Source organism: Trichosurus vulpecula, chromosome 6, assembly GCF_011100635.1.
Source record: "Trichosurus vulpecula isolate mTriVul1 chromosome 6, mTriVul1.pri, whole genome shotgun sequence".
Lineage (NCBI taxonomy): Eukaryota > Metazoa > Chordata > Mammalia > Diprotodontia > Phalangeridae > Trichosurus > Trichosurus vulpecula.
The window spans coordinates 279,621,295-279,642,507 of NC_050578.1; the positions used below are offsets into that span (position 1 = coordinate 279,621,295).

The following is a 21,213-nucleotide window of genomic DNA, read 5'->3' on the forward strand; positions in this document are numbered from 1 at the left end:
CCCCATCTTACCTTCCTTTCTTCAAGGCCCAGCTCAGATGCACCTCCTCCCCTCCTTAGCATTCTCCTGCTTGGCCCCACCTTCCCCTCTGCCCTTGTCTCATTGAGTTATATCAGGTAGACATGCCCCATTTTAGCAAGGGTGGCATCGGGACTTCTGAACATTTACCAGCTATGTAACTCTGGGCTGATCTTTTTATATCTCTGAGCCTCAGTTTCTTCATCTGTAAATTGGGAAAAAGAATATTTTCCCCTCAACAATATCATGTGATTTTAAACCTTAAACTATATTAAGGTGAGTCCTCGTGAGCTCCTAGAGAGCATGGCCCCTGTGGCAGCTTCTCTCTCTGTCTCCCCAGGGCCTGGTAGGAGCAGGTGCTTAATCAGTGTTCCTGAATTCAATTCAGGAAGTAAATGAGGTATTGCTTTAACTTCGATTTGATGAAGGAGTCAGATCTCAATCTGACCATCCACCCCCCATTACATAGTACAAGGTCCCACATTTTTTTCTCCCCAATTCCCAGAGAAAGAAGGGCAAATTCAGAAACTGACCCAGAGGTCAAGCCAGCCAGCCCCCTTGAGGGGCAGAGCCAGCCCAGACACATTTCATACATCCATCTTTTTATTAATAAATCTTTCAAGGATCCTTTTTCAGTCTTTAAAAATTAAAAACTCGGAAATATATGACGTTCTCTCTCCCCTCCCTCCCTCTTCCCTCTCGTTTTCTCTGTATGCTCTTTTCTCTCCTCCCTCCTCATTGTCTTTCATTCAGTCTCCCTTCTGTTCTTTCCCTCTGTGTTCCTTTCTCTTCCTCATTTGCTCTCTACCCTTTTCCTTTCTCTCTCCCTCCCGCTCGTCCTGCCTTCTCTCTTTTACTGTTAATGTCTCCCTTTCCTTCTCCAGCCCTTCTTTCCTCTATCTCCACCCCCTGACCCCTGACTGTCCTTTCCTTCCCCTTCTAACCCCCTCCCACCCAGACCTTTCAGTCTGAGAAATGGCTGGCTGCCTCAGTCTGGAGAGTTTTTATTTCTTCTGGTAGCCACTTTATCTCTTTGGAGACTGCATTATCTCCTTTTGCCTCCAGGCGAAAGTAGGGCCAGTTTCTTTAGTCTGTGAGTCTAGGGGGATCGGTACTTGGGCTTCCCCTTTGGGGAATCTCCCGACTAACCCACCTCCCCAGGTGCGACCGTTGTTTTGTGTCTCCCCACAAACTGTTTGTCCCTTCCAAATGTGGGGAGGGGCCATCCTTCCTCTAGGTATTTAATATTCCCCTCGCACCAGGGCAGGTGGGGGGAAGGGAGCAGTTGTGGGGTGGGATGGAGTTGAGTCTGTCTCGAGGCCCTAGATGACGCTATAACTTTCTCTTTTTTGAGAGATAAGGCTCACTCCAGACTAAACCTGTGATTTCATTGGGAACTGCCAAGTGGGGAACCTTTTTCCATTAGATCCGCCCAGCCCCCACCTCTTTCTTGACCTCTGCTCTCACATTCTGTCACCTCCTGGCCATTTCCACCTGGATGCCCTGAAGAAATGTTATTCTTGAGCTCATCATTCCTCCATGTCCTCCCTTCCATATTGCTGGTGAGGCTTCGGCCAGCCAGCCAAGCCAATGGCCAAGCTGCCTCCTTGGTATCGTCCTCCACTCCTCGTTCTCTCACCTCTCCTATCTAATCAGTCACCTTATCCCGTGATTTCTACCTTCCTCTGCTTTGTCGGGCCCTGCTGCTGGCCCTCATCACCTTCCACCTGGGCTATTGCCAGGGCTGCTGGGGGCTGTCTCTCTCCATCCTCCCTTCCATACCCTCTGGGATCCAGTGATGCTGGCTTCCTTGCCGTTCCCCCAACAGGACCCTTGTCTCTGTATGGCAGACAGTGTCCCTCCTGCCTGGACCACTCTCCCTCCTCACTCTCCCACCTCATGACTTCCTTCAAGGCCCAGCTAGAGTCACCTTTTCCCCATCTCTCTAGATGCCAATTAGAGCCTTTCCTCTGTGGATTATCTCCACTATTTTGTTTGCACCCAGGTGTTTACATGTCTCCCCTATTGGACTGTGAGCTCCAAGGGCAGGGACTGTCTTTGGCCTTGCTTTGGATCCCTAGTGCTTGGGAACATTCAGAGTTTGAGTGATTTGCCAAGGGTCACAGGGTCATGATGCGTCAGGATTTGAATTCAGATCTTCTTCCTGGTTTCACCAAGCTGCACTGCCTCTCTCTTTTCCTATAATAATAATTTTACGATGGTGGCACTGCCCACCAAGCTTCACTGCCTCTCTCTTCCTTTAATAAGAACATAAAAGAGCCCATATTTCTGGCCCATATTTTAGCCAGGCTGAGCTTAAGATACTTCCAGCTTGTGCAATCTAAGATGTACAACAGGCACCTGAGATTTGACACGGGACAAAGACAGAGGTTCGGGCTGGACACAGATCAAAGGTCCATCCCCTTTCATGGCAGTCAGCAGCTAGATGAGTCCTTGCTGGCAATGCTAGAGAGATGCCTCTGAGGTGTCTTCCTCATCCAAAGCCATGAGCACTTTAAGATTCATAGATCACTCCCTGTTTGTAATCTCTTTTGACCCTCCCAGTGTGAGGGAGCTAGCTCCCTCTGAAGTTGACTCACGTGCTCCAATGACTTTGTGAGCTCCTTGACTTGGGAGTGCCCTGGGACATTAGAGACTCTTTTGCCTGCCCCTGGGGATCCACTCTGGGGAGGCCAGTACATCCCCTGGGGCAGCCGGTCCATCCTCTCAGACACCCCCGATGGCTCCTTTTGCTTCTGTTGCTCCTTCAATTTCCTGCAGCTAGCTCACACCCATACTTGTGCCTCTCCCATTTCACTGGTGGGGAGCTTGAGGCTGAGAAGTTAAGTGACTTGTTTAGGGTCACACAGCCAGGGAATATCCGGTGCCATATTAGAACCCTGATCTGATCTTTACAACTCAAGTACATGTCCAAGCTTTGTCCATCAAGCTAACAATTCGAGCACGTGCCAGCATCTGATGGGAATCCCTTGGCACCTGCCGAGGCAGCCAAGATCCATGTGCCTGGACACAGTCAGACTTCCTCCTCTTCACATCCTCTCACTGGCATTCAGCTTCCCCATGGGAAGGCTGCCTCCTTCCACTACCTGTTGCTTCTAACTCCTAGGCTAAGCTCTCCAAGCTGATTCTGCTTCAGACCAGGGGGCCCAGGAAGTTGGTGGCACTCTGGGAGAGCAGCCGGCCATGGAGCCCATAGAGAGAACTCAGCTTTCCTCTAGCTTGTATGGCTGCCATCAGATCTTGCCCTCCTTGGGCAGCTGAAGGTGGGAGAATCTACTCAGCTCCTCATCCTGTCCACAGTCATGTGTCTATGCCTTGTGCTCCCACACTTCTGGCAGAGCCATCCAGCAGGCTGACAGGGCAGGGGCAATGGTACTCTTGTGGTAGGGAGGCCCAGGAAGGACTGATGGTTCCTCCTATTCTACTCCCTGAGGGTCAGGCCATCACTCATGGCTTTGGATCAGGAAGGCACCTCAGAGGCATCTCTCTAGCATTGCCAGCAAGGACTCATCTAGCTGCTGACTGCCATGAAAGGGGATGGACCTTTGATCTGTGTCCAGCCCTAACCTTTGTCTTTATCCCGTGTCAAATCTAAGGTTCATCTTAGATTGTTCATCTTAGATTGCACAAGCTGGAAGTATCTTAAGTTCAGCCTTGCTAAAGCAAAACTCAGGAGCCCCGCTCCCCATCCCAGGCTCCTCCCCTTTTCTGAACTCCCCTCTTACTGTGGAAGGTATGACCTTGTCTCAGTCATTCGGCCTCACAAACGAGATGTCATTCACACCTCACATGTGCCCTCTGTTGCCAGGTACTGCGGTTTCTCCCTTTGAACCATTCTTTGCATGAGTCCCTTTCTGTCCTGTGACACAGACGCTCACCACCTTGTACCCAGACTGTGGCAGTAGCTGCTGCGGGGGGTGGGGGGGGGGGTCACCTTATGCCCACTTTCTCCCCTCTGCATTCCCTCTCCCTCTCAGCTGCCAAAAGATCTTCCTAAAGTGTGAGGCTGATCATATCATCCCCACCTCCAACTACTCAGTCAACTCCAGGATCAAATCTAAAAGCCCTTTCCAACCTGGGCACCTCCTACCTCTCCACTCTTCCACCTTAGTCTCCCAGTTCTTTCCAGTCCCATGACTGGCCTCCTGACTCTTCCTCACACAAGACATTGTCTCTCAGCTTCTAGCTTTCTTCAGTGCCTGGAATTTCCTCCCTCCTCATCACCCCCCCTCCCCCCCAGCTTCCCTATCTTCCTTTGCAGAGAAAATCTCCCTTTTTTCCAGCTCCCTACCCTATAACCCCCCAAGGGTGCCACCTTCCCCTCTGAGATTAACTTCCACCTACTCTATGTACTTTGTGCTTACCTAGTTATTTCTAAGTTACCTTCCCACGAAACTGTGAGCTCCATGAGAGTGGAGAAGAGCCAGCACATAGTCAGGTGCTTAAGAAGTGCCTGCACTGCTTGAAGCCACCCACTGCACTCTTGCAGGATGCTTTTCCTTTGATGACGCCTAAATCTGCCTCTTTGTTCTCCCCTCCCCCCTTCCATCCTCGTTCTGCCGAGGGAACCCAGTGGAGCCGGCTGCTCCCTCTTCCACCCAACAGCCCCAAGCTGCTTGAAGACATCGATCGTAATGACCCCTTTAACCCCAAGCTTCTCTTCTTCCAATGAATTATCTCAAGTTCTTTCATCCATGTATAGCCAGGCCCCAAGGCCCCTTGGCGTCCGGGTCACCTTCCTCTGGACACTCCTCAGCTTCTTGTTATTGCAAACAAGCATTTCTTAAGCTTAGCCCAGCACTTCAGACTGTAAGCTCTTGGAAGCCAGGTGAACAAAGACAAACAAGGTGCTATCCCTGCCCTCCAGGAGGTTAGAAAGGAGCTGGGGGAGACTGCTGATGTGGATTTTTGGAGGCGTTTACAAAGTAGATCTGAGATGATTGAGGGGGCAGGGTTCGAACTGACCCTTTGAAGGAAGCTAGGCTTTCAAAGAGGAAGCAGGAAGTGGTAGCTGCAGTCTAGACGACGGGCAAAGGTGGGCAGACAGCACCGGGAGGATCAGGGTAACAGGCTAGGAATGGAGGAAGGGGCCAGGTATACTAAGGTCTCTAAAAAACATTGAGAAAGCAGCTTCATGTTAAATTCTGAAGGAAAGAGGGAGCCCGAGGGCAGGCCTGGGCTTGAGCAGAATCACTCTAACAGCCTCGATGGGGGTGGATTGGACTGGGGAGGGCGAGAAAGTGAGGGCAGATGTGGAAGTTAATAGGACAATATTTTGCATCTGATTGTATATTCGGGAGTGAGAGTAAGTATTTATTAAGCACCTACTGTATGCCAGGTACTGTGCTAAGCAGTTGCTTAGACAGAGGGATCAAGACAGCCCTTGGCCCTCGGGGTCTCCCATTGTATTGTAAGAGATGAGATGATGGTGGCACCTACTATGGACGCACAAGATGCAGCAGACAGAATAGATGGGAGGTCATCCCTGAGGGAAAAGCACCAACAGCTGGGGAAACCAGGGCAGGCCTCCTGCTGCACACACTGAGTGTTGAAGGGAGCTGTGGGACTAGGAGGACAGCGATACCCTCTGGTATCAGTGGAGGTGGGAAGAGGGGAGGGTTTGTTGGGAAAGATAATGACTTCACTTTGGGTCATGTTGAGTCTGCAGTACCCTTAGGGACCCCTAGTTCAAGACGTCCAACAGGCAGCTCTTCCTAATATGTGGCACCTAAAACTGAACATGACGTTTTCATCATTCAGTCACGTTCAGTCGTGTCTGACTCTTCATGAGTCCATCTGGGGTTTTCCTGGCAGAGACACTGGAGGGGTTTGCCATTTCCTTCTTCAGCTCATTTCACAGATGAGGAAACTGAGGCAAACCGGGTGAAGTGACTGGCTCAGGGTCACACTGCTAGGAAGTGGCTGAGGTCAGATTTGAACTTGGGAAAATGACTCTTCCTGACTCTAGGCGCAGTGAATACAGCACCACCTAGCTGCCCAAACATGACATGATTTTTCAAACTTTGGGTTTTTTCCCCTCACTTCATAGTATTTTATTCTTTCCATTTCAGGTAAACATAGTTTTCAACATTCACTTTTTATGGTTTTGAGTTCCAAATGTTTTCTCCCTCCCTTCCCTCCTCCCCAAAATGGCAAGCAGTCTGATATGGGCTGCACATGTACAATCAAATTCAATATTTCTACTTTAGCCAACATGGCATGATTGAGGCATTCTTCACCTTACTGTATATATTAGGGAACTGAGGCTCCCTCGGGACAGCTGTGCTTTAGGTTACGACTCTTGATGCTTCGTGGCTGGCCGGGTTCTCAGGCCTGGGCTCAGCCCCCTGCACCACACTGCCACTACCACAAGGATGACCACTCTGTTTCCCATATCCATAGCTCTTCAGGGCTTACAGATGCTTTCTTCCCCACCAGCCTGGGAGGCAAACACTGGCCCTCATTGTGCAGATGAGGCACAGGGGCAGTGTGGGGATGAGGGTCACAGAGCCAGCAGGATTTAAAGTTCAATCCAGTTCATGTTCCTAGTCTCTGGTGCAGAGGCCCAGAGGCAGCAAGGGACTTAGCCAAGGTCTCACAGGTGGGTTTAGCAGCAGCTCAACTCCAACCTTGGGGAGACTTTTGGCTCCCTACACAGTGTTCTTTCCATTAGACCCATAACAAAACAACCCAAGACAGGAACAAATTTGGGCCCAATGCACACCACAGAATTTGGAGTCAGGGGAGCTGGGTTCCAATTTCAATGCAGTCACTTCTTAGCTAGGTGGCTTGGTGGGCTGAGCACCAGACTTAGAATCAGGAAGACTTGGGTGTGAATCCTGCACTTATGAGCTTCTCAGTCTCTGTTTCCTCACCTGTATAACGGGGATCATAATAACACCTTAACTTGCCAGGGTTGTTGTAAAGATCACATGAGACGAGCATTGTAAAGGGCTTAGCAAACCTTGAAGAGATGCTGGCAGGTGTTGCTATTACCTGGGAGCCTGGACACAGGATTTCTCCCACTTAGTCTGGTAAAATGAGGAGGCCAAGCCAGGTGCCTTCAAAGCTCTAAACCTCTGACCTTCTGTCTCCAAACACTCAGTGCAAACCCCAAGTGTCTGGAGAAGCTTAGGAACCTAGGCTTGGACAGGAGCTGGGGTTTGAGGACAGCCCTGAGGGTCAGGCCAGGTAGGCTTTAATTAGAACAGGGAGGGGTGTGCCAACCCCCGAGGACCAGATGGAAAAGGTAAGGAGGAGCCCAGCAGTCTTAGGGGACCAGCTGGGTTCAAGTCCCAGCTCTAAGACTTAGTAGCTGGGTGACCATTAACAAGTTGTAGCTTTTCTGAGCCTCACTTTCATCACCTGTGAAATGGGTCCAATGGTCCTTGCACTGTTCTACACTGAAAGGCTTCTGTGAAGAAGCTGTGACATGCTTTAAAATGGGACAACTTGTTAGCGTTGGCCCATGGTGGGACATAAATGGGTTGGAGTAAGATTGCAGAGGGTCTAGAATGCCAAGCGTGAGAGTTGGGACACTGTCCCACAGGCAATTGGGATCTTCATGTCCAATCAGCAGACATTTATTAAAGGCCTACTAGGTGTCTGGCAGACTGCTAGACATTAGGGAAACCAAGCCCTCTGGAAACCCAGCCCCTGTTTAGAGAAACAGCTGTTCTGCAGGCATTTATTAAGTTGTTCATAGATAAGAAGATAGAAGCTAATTTCAGGAATGAGCACATATGAATATCTAGGTGGGTCAAGGGAGACTGGAGGCACTCAGGCCCAGTGAGCTTTCCTGAGAGGGAAAGGTAAGGAGGGAAAGTGGCCGGGTGTAACCCAAACCCGGCGTTGGCACGAAGCAGGGCCAATCTTGGGGACGTCCCCCAAAGCCACGGCTCTTTTTGACTCCTTTCTGTCATCTCCCATGGTTACCTCTGAGAAGTCTTGGAATATTGCTCAAACGTAGCTCCTGCCTAGGTCTCCCCACACATGTGGTAGAAGATCCCCAGATCCAACGTAAGCACTCGGGGTAACGGCGTATCAGGCATCGAGCAGCCTGTGGGGTTTGGCTTGTGTGAAATTTACAAAGACAAGAGGCTGCATATCAAATGGAGGGAACAGCTAGCAGACATTTGAGCTGGAACTCAAGGAAGTAAAGAGTATTAATGTGACGGAAGGAAAAGTGAGAGCTGGCATTGTTTGGGCCAGGCTTGAAATGCCAGGCTGACTTGGCATTTTTTCTAATGGCAGTAGGGAAACACTGGGCGTCTCTGAGTCACGGAGGGCCATAGTCAGGCCCGTGTCTTAGGGAGGTGATTTTCACAACTGGGCAGAAGGTGGTTTGGAGAAGAGGCACTATGTGAGAAGAGAGAAGGGTGCTAGTGCCAGAGATGTTGTGAAGGCCAGGTCAGAATGAGGGGATGGCTGTCTAGTGTAGGAAGAGCCCAAAGGGGCCAAGACTGAAGATTGGGGACTCATGTAAAGAAGCTATTGAAACAATCTGGGCCTGAGCTAACATAGACTCATAGAGGCAGGGTTCCCCGTGGCTAGCACACTGGTTTTAGAGTCTGGGAGACCAGGGTTGGAATCCTGCCTCCAGCACTTAGGAGCTGTGTGACAATGAGCACTCTACTATCCTATAAAATGGGTGTGATGATGCTTGCAGCAGCTCCCTCACCAAGGAGGTGGATCCAATGAGTTCTGGGTGTAAGCACCTTGTATGGACCTGAGTCCTTATTAGTGGGACTAGAAAGGAAGGGATGACCAGCTTGGGGCTTTGAAAGGAGTGTCTCAGGAGGCAAAAGGGACCTGGAAGGCATTCGAGGAGGGGCTGGAATCTACCCTGGGAAGACTTTGGCCAAATTCCACAAATTCCAAGAGGCCAGAATGCTCAGATTCCATTTGTGGGATAAGAATAGCCTGCCTTTCTAGAGCTCTTTAAAGCTGGCAAAGTATTGATCCTCACAGCACCCTGGGAGGGAAGTGCTATTATCCCTGTTTGATAGATGGGGAAACAGAGGCAGACAGAAATTGAGTGCCTTGCCTAGGACCAAAGGGCCAATAAGTGCCTTCAGCAAGATTCAAACCCAGGACTTGCTCTAACCATTTTGCTACGTCATTTTTTAGTACATCTGTCAGTCACATCACAAGCATTTGGAATAAGTGCTTACAGCATACCTGGCACTGTGCTGTGTATCTCCAGGGAGATACAAAGAAAGACAAAAACTCAGTCTCCCTGCCCTCCAGGAGCTCATAGTGCAACAGGAGAGACAGCATGTCAATAGAAAAGATAGAAGACAGTCTGCCAGAGGAGGAGGGCTCTGGTAACGGGTGGGGGTGGGGGTGGGGTGAGGCATGACAGCCTTCCTTCAGAAGGTGGGAGCTGAACTGAGTCTTGAAGGAAGCCAGGGAGAGCAAAGATGAGGGACCACCACTGTAAAGGCTTGGAGATCAGAAATGAGAGATAGTGTGTAGTCAGGAGCTCTGTGTCTTCAGAAATGAATGAATGAGTGAGTGTGTAAGTACACGCTGCAAGCCCAATATGGTATCCCACATGTTGTGCCAGTGGAGGGTTCAACCTGGCAGCCTGCCTTTGGGGGCCTGTTTCCAGCCCTCACCATTGGGAGCAGAGCTGGAACAGGTGGATGGGCCTCCTCCTACTTCCTGAAGCTGATGTCTTGAAGGTCCAGCCTCTGTGGCTCAGACTTTGTATCAAACCTCCCATGAATCTAAGCAGATAAAACTGCCCTAAGACACCCTCCAACTGCCAGTGCCTGGCATTTGCTTCTTGGTGCTGGTGGCAAGCCTGGTAAGGCTGAGCCCTGGACACTGTGCTCAGAAGGGGCTCCCTGGCATTGCTTCTGGCCCCAGCTGGACCTCTAGCCAGTGCTTGACAGGACCACCTGAACCCTCTGTGGCTCCCATGGTCCAGCTTCCATTTCCAGACTCTCTCCTCCTACAGACTTTCTTGGTAAGGCAGCCAAGTGTCAGTGGAGGGAGTCTTGGGCTTGGGCTCAGGGAAGACCCAGGTCCCAATCCTGGGGCTGTAGCTGGCGAGTGACCCTGGACATGGCACATCACATCAGAGGCTCAGAGCTGGAGAGGCCGTTAGGTCAAAGATGGCAGGCATGTGGCCTGAGACTCCTCGGTGTGGAGATTAGAACATGATTGGGAAACGTTTCTCAAAATGAGAAAAAAGGGCAGAATGAATAATAAGCCACAGATAGAGCCCACGGGATCCTGGTGGGTGGCTTAGGGACCCCCATTTCTATTTGACGGGCAGGAAGCAGGGTGTAGAGAGGCACCAGAAGTTTAGCAATCTCATCACTTCTCCCTCCACAGTCCCTCTATGCTTTCTCCTCTGTCCACTCCTGGCCAGCATGCCAGCCCAGACCCCCTCACCTTTCACCTGGACCACTCCACTGGCCTTCTCATCTGACGCCTTCCCACCTCCAGGCTCTCCCCACTTCATTGCATCTTCCATACAGATGCTCAAATGATCTCCCTAAAACAAGTCAGGCCATATGACTGCCCTGCTTAAGAACCTTCCAGGGCTCCCTGTGGACTCTACAAGAAACTCTTCTGTTTGGTTTCTATTGTGGGGGCAGGCAACAGGAGGTTAAATGACTTGCCCAGGGTCACACAGCTAGTAGTAAGCGGGTGAGGCTGAATTTGAACTCAGATCCTCCTGTTTCCAGGACTGATGCACTATCCACCGCACCACCCAGCTGCCCCCTGTTTGCCTCTTAAAGCCCTTCATGACTGGGCTCCAGTTAGCCTTTCCAGGTTTAGGGCACAATTCTCTCCTTCACATACTCTACATTCCAGTAAACTGGTCTCCTTGTAAGGAGAGGTCCCTGTCTTCATTGTCTTCCACTTCTGCACGTTTGCCCGGGCCATACTCCATGCCTGGTGTGCCCTCCCTCTTCACTCCCCCTGCTAGAATCGAGCTCTCTCTGAGGCCCAGCTCCCTCATTTAGGAACACTTCCCTCAAAATCGCTTTGGTTTTGCTTCGCATATTCCATGATTAATTTCTCTGGGCGTGTTATTTCTCTCCATAGAACATATGCTCCTTGAGGACAGGGATTCTTTTCCATTTTTGTCTATCTTTCCAGTGCCTGACACACAGTTGGTGCTTACTAAATATTGTTGCATTGCACCCAGGTCAGGAAATCCTAGATTTTAACTTGGAAGGGATGTCCGAGGCCATCATGAGGTAACTGGAGCTGAGGAGAGGAAGGGGTTCGTGGTTCATGGATTTCAAGCTAGAAAGGACCCCTGGAGGCACTGTGCTCCAACACCTTCATTTTATGGAAGAGCATATCAGGGCTGAGAGCATATAAAGATGAGAAGAGAAGTGCCCAAGGTCCCATGGGGGTAAGGGGCAGAGTAGGGATTCAAATACTACCTCTTGCTCCAAAACTAAGATTTCTCTTTTTCTTCTTTCATTCCCATTAACCTCTCTAAACCTCACTTTCTCCATCTGCAAAAGGGGAGAAATGGTGAGACTACTTTTTGAGAGATTGTTGGAATGGCCAGTATCAGCACCTCTACTGGATAGAAACCACCCCAGCCCTGAGCCTCATCCTCCCTCCATCATGGATGGCTAGGGTGACCTCAGTCACTAGAAGGCTCCATTCACATGGGTGGGATCAGGGTCCCAGGGCTCCAGGCAGGTTGGGGGCCTGCTCTGTGCTCTGGTTACTCCTCTGTGTAACTGAGCTGACACTTGGCACATTCTTATTTGAGATTTCCGATGACCCTTTATTTATAGCTTTTGTTGAGTGGCATTTGTGAGCTGGGCACTGACCTGGGCTGTGAGCAGCATATGAGCCATTACCAGAGAAAACTCCACACTGGAAGGAGCTTGGGGAGGAAGACAGTCACCTGCAAGCAGGACTGAATCATAGAGGCTTCCCCCCAAGTCCTAGGGCTAAGCTGTGCTCCCCTCCAGCCCCAGCCTGGAAGGAGCTGTCCTTCTTGGGGAGGAAGACACACAGCACATACAAGTAGGTGAACCATAGAGACTTCCCCCCTAAGTCCCCAGGGCTAAGCTGTGCTCCCCTCCAGCCCCAGCCTGGAAGGAGCTGTCCTTCTTGGGGAGGAAGACACACAGCACATACAAGTAGGTGAACCATAGAGGCTTCCCCCCTAAGTCCCCAGGGCTAAGCTGTGCTCCCCTCCAGCCCCAGCCTGGAAGGAGCTGTCCTTCTTGGGGAGGAAGACAGTCACCTGCAAGCAGGACTGAATCATAGAGGCTTCCCCCCAAGTCCTGGGGCTAAGCTGTGCTCCCCTCCAGCCCCAGCCTGGAAGGAGCTGTCCTTCTTGGGGAGGAAGACAGTCACCTACAAGTAGGTGAACCATAGAGACTTCCCCCCTAAGTCCCCAGGGCTAACCTGCGCTCCCCTTGACCAGCTAAGCTTTTTTTCGCCTCAATTTTCTTTTAAAGTTGCAGATCTCTGATGTGTTTCCCCCTCCCTCCTACATTGAATTCAATGCAATCCAACACACTTAATAAATAACAGCTACGTGGCAATGCACCAGGCACCAGGATACAGAGACTGGGAAAAAGAAGCAGCTCCTGCCCTCAATGAGCTTCCATTCTACTGAGGGAAACAATTTGTAGCAGATAAATAGAAAGTAACCTGGGGTGTGAAGGGAGAGAATATTCATAACTTGGGGAATGCCCCTCAGATGAGAGAGGGAGCCTGAGCTGTGCTTCTCCTTGCTCTTAGAATGTACAATAATCAGAGGCAGCTATGTGGCACAGTGAATGGAGTGCTGGGCCTGAAGTAAGGCAGATGTGGATTCAAATCCAGCCTCAGGCTCCTCAACTTTAAATGGCACCTACCTCCCAGGGTTGTTGTGAGAATCAAATGAGATTATATTTGTAAAGTTCTTAACACAGTATCTGGCACATAGTAGGCACTTGAATCCTGTTTCCTCCCTTTAAGGCCATTTTTTCCATGCAGTGGGTGCCTCTAAGGAGGAAAATCATCATAATTTTTCTTTATAATCAGCTACTTACTGCTTATGTGACCTTGGTCAAGTCCCTTTCCCGATCTGGGTCCCATAGCAAAGATCTTAATGGTCCCGTTCCCTCATTTTGCAGATGTGGAAACTGAGACCCAGAAGCATTCAATGCTTACTCAAGGTCACCAAGGTATTAAGAGGCCAAGTCAGAACTTGAACCTAAGACCTATGGCCCCAAATCCTGAGTTATTTTCATTGTGCCACATGATCTCCACTTCCTCATGTAAATTGAGAGGATTGTACTATGAAATATCCAAGGTCCCACCCATTTTAGACTCTGGAATACTCACTCTGTAGATTTCCAGAACTTTGGGATCTTTTTCAGGAGGTAATCTGTGGATTCTTTCAATTTCTATTTTACCCTCTGGCTCTAGAATATCAGGGCAGTTCTCCTTGATAATTTCTTGAAAGATGATGTCTAGGCTTTTTTTTTTTTATCATGCCCTTCAGGTAGTCCAATAATTTTTAAATTATCTCTCCTGGATCTATTCTCCAAGTCAGTGGTTTTTCCAATGAGATATTTCACATTGTCTTCCATTTTTTCATTCCTTTGGTTCTGTTTTATAATATCTTAATTTCTCATAAAGTCACTAGCTTCCACTTGCTCCAGTCTAATTTTTAAGGTAGTATTTTCTTCAGTGGTCTTTTGGACCTCCCTTTTCCATTTGGCTAATTTTGCCCTTCAAGGCATTCTTCTCCTCATTGGCTTTTTGGAGCTCTTTTGCCATTTGAGTTAGTCCATTTTTTAAGGTATTATTTTCTTCAGTATTTTGGGGGGTCTCCTTTAGCCAGTCATTGACTTGTTTTTCATGGTTTTCTCGCATCACTCTCATTTCTGTTCCCAACTTTTCCTCTACTTCTCTAACTTGCTTTTCCAAATCCTTTTTGAGCTCTTCCATGGCCTGAGACCAGTTCATATTTTTCTTGGAGATTTTTGATGAAGGCTCTTTGACTTTGTTGACTTCTTCTGGCTGTATGTTTTGGTCTTCTGTCACCAAAGAAAGACTCCAAAGTCTGAGTCTGAATCTGAGTCTGTTTTCACTACCTGGCCATGTTCCCAGCCAACTTACTTGACCCTTGAGTTTTTCATCAGGGTATGACTGCTTGTAGAGTATAGAGTACTTTGTCCCAAGCTTGAGGGGCTGTGCTGTTGTTTTCAGAGCTATTACTACACAGCAAGCTCTGCCACACCAGTGCTACTCCTCCTCCAAGAACTGCCAACCTGGACTGCTACTCAGATCTAAGCAGGCTCTGCACTCCTGCTCAGATCCACCACTTAATTCCTCCTGCCAGGTGGGCCTGGGGCTAGAAGCAACTTCAGCTGTAGCTCTGTAAGCAGCCTCAGAGCTGCATCACCTCTGCTGCCCCCCAGGGCAGTGGCTGAATGGGGAACTCCTTTTACTCTGTCCCAGCAGCTTTTTCCACTAACCTTCTCTGTTGTCTTTGGTGTTTGTGAGTTGAGGAGTCTGGTAACTGCCACAGCTCACTGATTCAGTGTGCTAGGGCCTGTTCTGCCTGGCTACTGGTCTGGTTGGTCCTGCCACTGCCCATGCTGGACTCTGCTCCCCTCTGCTCCCAGCTCCATGCACAATAGACCTTACCCAGCAACCATCCAGGCTGTCTTGGCCTGGAGCCCTTCTTCTTTGTGCTATTTTGTGGGTTCTGCAGTTCTAGAATTTGTTCAGAGCTATTTTTATAGGTGTTTGGAGGGACCTGGAGGGGAAGCTCATGCAAGTCCCTGCTTTCCAGCCACCATCTTGACTCTGCCCCCTTTTTCAATTTCCAGAACTTTGCATGAAGTTGGTTTGTTTTTTGGTTTTTTTTGGAGGGGAGAAGGCAGGGCAGTTGGGGTTAAGTGACTTGCCCAAGGTCACACAGCTAGTAAGTGTGTCAAGTGTCTGAGGTCGAATTTGAACTCGGGTCCTCCTGACTCCAGGGCCAGTGTTCTACTCACTGCACCACCTAGCTGCCCCTATGAAATCAGTTTTAATATCGATTTGTGCCTTGAACTTAGAACTAGGAAGTCCTTTAGAAATGATCTCTTCTAACTCATGGAGGCAGTGAAAAGATGCCTGAATTTCAAGTAAGTTGGGCTGTGTTTGAATTCCCACTTTGTCACCTGTGGTGTGACCCTGGATGAGTCCCTTGCCATCTCTGTGCCACAATTTCCCCCTCTGTAAAAAAACAGATGGTGGACAGGATGGCCCCTAAAGCTTCCAACCCAAGGCTCAGAGCTGGGAGGGACTGGCCAAGGTCACCCAGGGAGGGATCATTGGGACCCATTGGACCCTGAAGCATCCATGGCAGGATCAGGCACCTGGTCCCATCTCCTAAAATGCCCAGTGACATTTAAATCTGGGCAGAGCCTTGGAAAGCTGTCCTAGGGCACAGCATGTCTACATGGGGAAAACCACCCGCTACGCAGGAGTGGAGCCCAGCCCTCTGGCTCGGGTCCATGCTGTGTGCATGAGGCAGCCAGCTGGCCGCCTTCATCCTTGTTCTGGGTTGATTCCTTCTCAGATGGTGCAGCATCTATCTACTGGAGAGATAATCAGAGTGAGAAATGCCTGCGCAGAATGATATTAATCCCAGGGTCAGGACAACAGCCCAGATGTCTTCAGAGAGAGCAGGCTGCTCTATATTAAGATTAATTAACCCACTCAGAGGAAAATGGAATGAGGCAGCAGTGAGCCGTCTAAAGCTGGCAATTAGAATAATTCCCAGTGTAGCACCTCATACACAGCCCCCCGCCCCCCAAAAAAATCACAAGCTGTGACTCAGCACATCTGGGCAGCTGAATGTGGGGCTGGGAATCAGGAAGATGAGAGTCCCAGTCCAACCTCAGTCAGTCATTTCACTGCCATCTGCTTCACTTTCCTCATCTGTAAGATGGGGATAATCCCAGCTCCTCCTCCCCATGGTTGTTGTGGGGATCTAATGAGACGGTTCACAGAAAATGCTTTGCAAACTTGAAAACCTTGCAGAAATGCTCACTTGATCTCTCTTCACAGGATCCCTCTGGGGAACCAGAAAGGCAGGTTCAAAGGCAACCCCCACCTTGGCTGGCCTCATCCATCCTCTGTGTTCCAACCTGCTTTTGTACCCAACGTTATGTCATGATGTTCTACATACATGGCCAGGAGCCGGAGTCAGAATTCTTAATCTCCTCCTTGGCCTTGTCAGGAATCCAAATCTGGGGGGGGGGGGGTGCTGCCAAACCCAGTGTTCCTCAGGACCTGTCCACCTATCAAGCCACAGAACTGGAATCCAAGCTCCAGTGGAGCCCAAGTTAGACCAGACCAGTTGCTTAATTCCCTAGGTCTGCTTCCTTCATGCTGCCTCCAGCATGTTGTCTGTCTGGTGGGATCAGAACCTTCCTATTAGAAACCTGAGAGCCCCTAACCAGCACCTCTTCTCCACTCTGGGGGGGTGAGGGGTGGCGGGGTGTTAGTCAGTGGCCTTGGGCCAAAAGGAATGAAGAGTCTGGCCAAAACTTGAGGTCAGTTCATCTCATTTCCTGCCTGTCCCATGGTCTCTCTATTGTGTCACATAGCCTGCTGTTTAGTAAGCCCCTACTATATTCAGAACAGCCTACTATGTTCTAGGTGCTAACTAGACTCTGGGGATCCAAGATAGCCATGAAATCAGTTACTGCCCTCAGGGACTTTCCTTTTCTCCAGGTCCTGGATTCCTTTAGCATTGTGGGTGGCCAACGAGGACTCTTACCTCTCACTTTCCAGATGAAAATTCACAGAGTAGCTGCTCTGGTTAATTCAGCAAGTCCTCGTCTGGAACCTGCTGTGCGTCTGTCACTGCTAGGGGGACAGAAAAGGAGCAGTCCCTGCCTTCCTGGCTCTTACATTCTGCTGGCCCTGAGAAGGAAATGCAAAAGAGCTTTGCTCTCCCTATCTTGTCCAGACTAGAAGTGAGGACCCCTGGTCCCAATCCCACTACTGACTGGTGCCGAAGCTTTGATCTGCTGTGGCTCCAGCCTGGCCCAGGAGGTTCCTTCCCTGGCAACTCGGCCCCCTGGTCCCTGGGGCTCACCAGATTGCTGCCTCACAGTGCAGACACCTGCTTGACTTTTGTTGTTGTTGAGTCATTCCAGTCATGTTCAACTCTTCATGACCGCATCTGGGCTTTTCTTGGAAGAGATACTAGTGCAGTTTGCCATTTCCTTCTCCAGCTTATTTTAAAGATGAGGAAACTGAGGCAAACAGGGTAAAAGAATTTGCCTGGGGTTATACAGTTAGTAAGTGTCTGAGGCCACATTTGAACTCAGGTCTTCCTGACTCCTGACAGCACTCTATCCACATATGTAACAGTGTCTGCATAAGCTTCTACAATGTGACAGTGTCTGCATAAGCTTCTACAATGTGACGGTGTCTGCATAAGCTTCTACAATGTGACGGTGTCTGCATAAGCTTCTACAATGTGACGGTGTCTGCATAAGCTTCTACAATGTGACGGTGTCTGCATAAGCTTCTACAATGTGACGGTGTCTGCATAAGCTTCTACAATGTGACGGTGTCTGCATAAGCTTCTACAATGTGACGGTGTCTGCATAAGCTTCTACAATGTGACGGTGTCTGCATAAGCTTCTACAATGTAATCCCTTTATTGCTCTCTCTGGGAGACACAAAGGACTAAAAAGAAGAAAGCTCTGGCCCCCCAGAGTTAGCCTTCTGGGGTCTCTTCTCCAGAAACACAAATCATTTCTTGTTGCAATCTGTTTCCTTTTAAATGATTGTAGAATACCATGACCAATGGCTTCTCTCTTTCCTTCCTCTGCAGCTGTTGAACTCACTGGCCGTGGACCCCGATGCCAACTGCAAGTATGGCCTCTATTTTCAAGATGGCCAGAGAAAAGTGGACTACATCCTCGTCTACAATTACAAGAGGACTTCAGGCCACAACATCCTAGCCCGAGTCCTCCATGTTGATCCCTCCCTAGGGGCCCAGAGCCTCAAGCAAGAGCCTCTGCCTGGCAAGGACGGGCCCCTGGACTCGGGTGAGATTGACCATCATGAAGATGACAAGCGATCTCGTCGGGAAGAGTATGAGAGCAACCTCCTGGAGGCCGGACTCGAGCTGGAGAAAGATGAGGATGTAATTATCACTTCCATAAATCAGTGTGCCTGGTGGGGGTCGGGACCTGAGGAGGAGGGGGAGGCCAGAGCTGGACTGCTGGGAAGCCCAGTTGGTAGAGTTGGGTTTTATTTTTAGATGGGGAGGGCTGGGAAGATTTTTTTTAATTTTTTTTTCCCCACAATTAGCATCTCTCTCGGTCCCTGGGTGCCCAGATCTTCCCAGGACAATGACCAAGGCACACACTCTACTCTGAGAACTGAACATATGTTCAGCCTTCTCCCTCCTTCCGTGTCTACTTTCAAACCAAGCACAGCCAAACAACTGCTTCCTTCTTCTTAATAGTAAAACAACCTTTCTATGACACAAGTTCCTAATACTCCTTCCCACCCCCCACCCCTTTTGTCATAGCCCTGCCTGATTAAAGCAGCCTTGAGGCATTAGCTGCTGCTGCAGGGAAAGGAGACAGACAGAGGGCTTGATGTTGTGCTGTCTAAGCTAGCTTGCTGAGTGAGGCAGTCACCTCCATCTGGTCATGGGGTCTCTGAAAAATAGGAAGGATGTCCCCAGCTAAATTTTGGGATACTGTGAGGTTGTGAGAATGAGCAGCTGAAGAGAAATGCTATACAGAGAGAGCAGCAGGGAGACTGGGGACTAGAGGCTTCTGGGAGATTGGCTTCAGGTTCAGATCCACTCCATATTTTGCTAGAAAGAAAGAACGAATCCAATTTAATTCAACAAGCATTTTATTAATTACATAGGGAAGTGACACAGTCAAAAGATGGCTTTGGTAGCTGTAGGGAGGCAGGATTGGAAAAGGGCCAGCCTGGAAGCAGGGAGGCCCCTTAAGAGGCCATTGCTGTAGTCCATGTGAGAGGGAATGAGTCTGCCATGTGAATGGAAAGGACAATTGGACTAGGGGAGGGGGAGGAATTGCCCAGACTTTGCAACTGATTAAAAGGGAGGAGGGACAAGAGAGATGTTAGGGTGACAAACCCAGCTGCCTGAGAGGATGGGGAGGCCCTGGTCAGACAATGACCACTAGATGTGGCACCCTTCCCTAACTGAGGGCTCACATTTTGGTATGTTGGGGAGTCCAGGTTGGCCCTTTATTGTTAATTACCCACACCACAGATCTCACTTCTATGAAACCCCGACAAAGGCTTTCATTGACTCCCAGGCAATATTTACCTGCTGGGAAATTGGATCTTAATGTTCAGCAAATAAGGAACTCTCCTGTCTGGATGAGCAGCTGCCTCCTGAAGGACTCCAGCACAAAGCACTGAAGGAAGCATTGGCTGGCAATCTTCAGCAGACAGTCCACCAATGGAAGAGCCCCAGATTTTGAGGGAGGCTCCAAATTCCCAAAGTACATGTTCTCTTTTTAAAAACGGATTGGGAAGCAGAGATTGACTGTGCCTTATATATATCCATCGTGGAACCCCATAGGAATGGGAGGGAACTCAGAGGCCTCCCACTTCCACTTGGGCCTGAGCTAGAAGCCCTTCAGGGCATTACAGGCCTCTATCTAGAGATAGTCACTGAGTCCTTGCTGAAAGACCACCTGGAGAGAGCTTGCTCTTCTCTCTCTCCCCCCATCCCTTCATTCTGGAGCAGCTCTCATAGGAAAGAAGCTTTTCAAGTCTAAATTGTTCTCTTTACAGCCCCCTCCCCCTTACTTCTGTTTCTGCCTTAATGGAGGTTAGCAACCATGCTCATTAATTCCCAGAGCTAAATCTTCTTTTCAGATTGAAAGCACCTACTATGTTTCAGTCACTGTGCTAGGCAATAGCCATGCAAAGAAAAAAAGTGAGACAGTCCCTGTCCTCAGGAAGCTCCCATTCTGCTGGGAGGAGGGCACACAACATATTCCTAGAGGAACAGCTGAAGATATGCATAAAATAAGCGCATGTCTATTCCCAGGGAAGATCCCAAGGAAATTAGAAAGATAATGATTAGAAGAGAACCAAGGAGATGAAGAGAGCTTCGATGTGGGAGGTGGCATCTGAGCTAGGAATTCCATAAGGGGAAAGCATTCCAGGCATGGTCAAAAGCCTGGGCAAAGGCCCAGGGGCAGGAAATAGAATTCTTTATACAGAGAATGGCAACTAGGTTAATTTATCTGGACCACAGAATTTGGGCAGGGACATGTTATTCACCTCAAAAGATAGGCTAGAGCAGTCAGTATTTGGTTTTGGAAGCAGTGGCAAAACAAAACGTTCTTGAGAACAGGAGTGGCTTAGACCTATATATAAAAGATACCAATTTGACAGCTCTATGGAGGAAGGCTGAGAGTAGGGAGAGGCTGGAGGCAAGGAGAGCCATGAGGAGGCCATTGCCAGAGTTCAGGCAAAGGGTGATGAGGGTTTGAGTTGGGATGATGGTGTGAATCAAGAGAAAGGGATTGGATATTAGACTGACGAGGAGGTAGGATCAGCAAGACTTGGAAGGATTGGGTACTGGGGAGGAGTGGGAGGTTGTTGGTGAGGAGTTATTGGTGTAGATTCCTGGTATCATCAAACATGGCTAAGGATGTGACTCGAGGTGTGTACGCACGCCTTGGCAATCAGCCTTTCCCCCCAGCAGTTCTAAATAAGATCCTAAAATGGGCATGGCCCTGAGGGAGATAAGTTCAAGGCAGAGCATTATTTCCATTCCAGAGAAATGAATCCATTTATTTGGGGGTTGCCCCTTAAGGCTGCCTGGTGGCCACTTGGATGGCTCTCCTGGGTGTGTACTGAAGCATCATTTTCACTATTAAAAGTTATCAGATACTTTAATGCGCTTGACACTGTTCTCAATTCTTCCTACCTCACCTAATCTGCTGTGCACGATGCAGCATGTTCAGGGAGGGCCTTTGTCAAGGTTCGAGCCCAGTTATCCTATACCCCAATGGAACTTCACTCCCAGAGGTGGGTCTGTTGTAGAGAGCAGCACACAGCTGCCATCTGCACAGCCAAACATAAAGACGAAAACAAACCCAGATCAGAGTCTATTAAAAGGCTGCCCAGATGATGGGGAATATGTGAGGGGTGTGGGAGCTAGAGCCA

General features: G+C 49.4%; 1 protein-coding gene across 4 annotated transcripts in view; it reads left to right on the top strand.

Moving 5' to 3' along the window:
* The window catches only part of ANO1 (anoctamin 1), a 197,282-nt gene that overhangs the window by 94,087 nt on the left and 81,982 nt on the right, over positions 1-21,213 (top strand). For all 4 annotated transcript variants that reach the window (XM_036762821.1, XM_036762825.1, XM_036762823.1 and 1 more), the window contains one exon: positions 17,870-18,184. In XM_036762821.1, the coding sequence (XP_036618716.1) occupies positions 17,870-18,184 (315 nt within the window). The remainder of the gene's footprint in view (positions 1-17,869; positions 18,185-21,213) is intronic.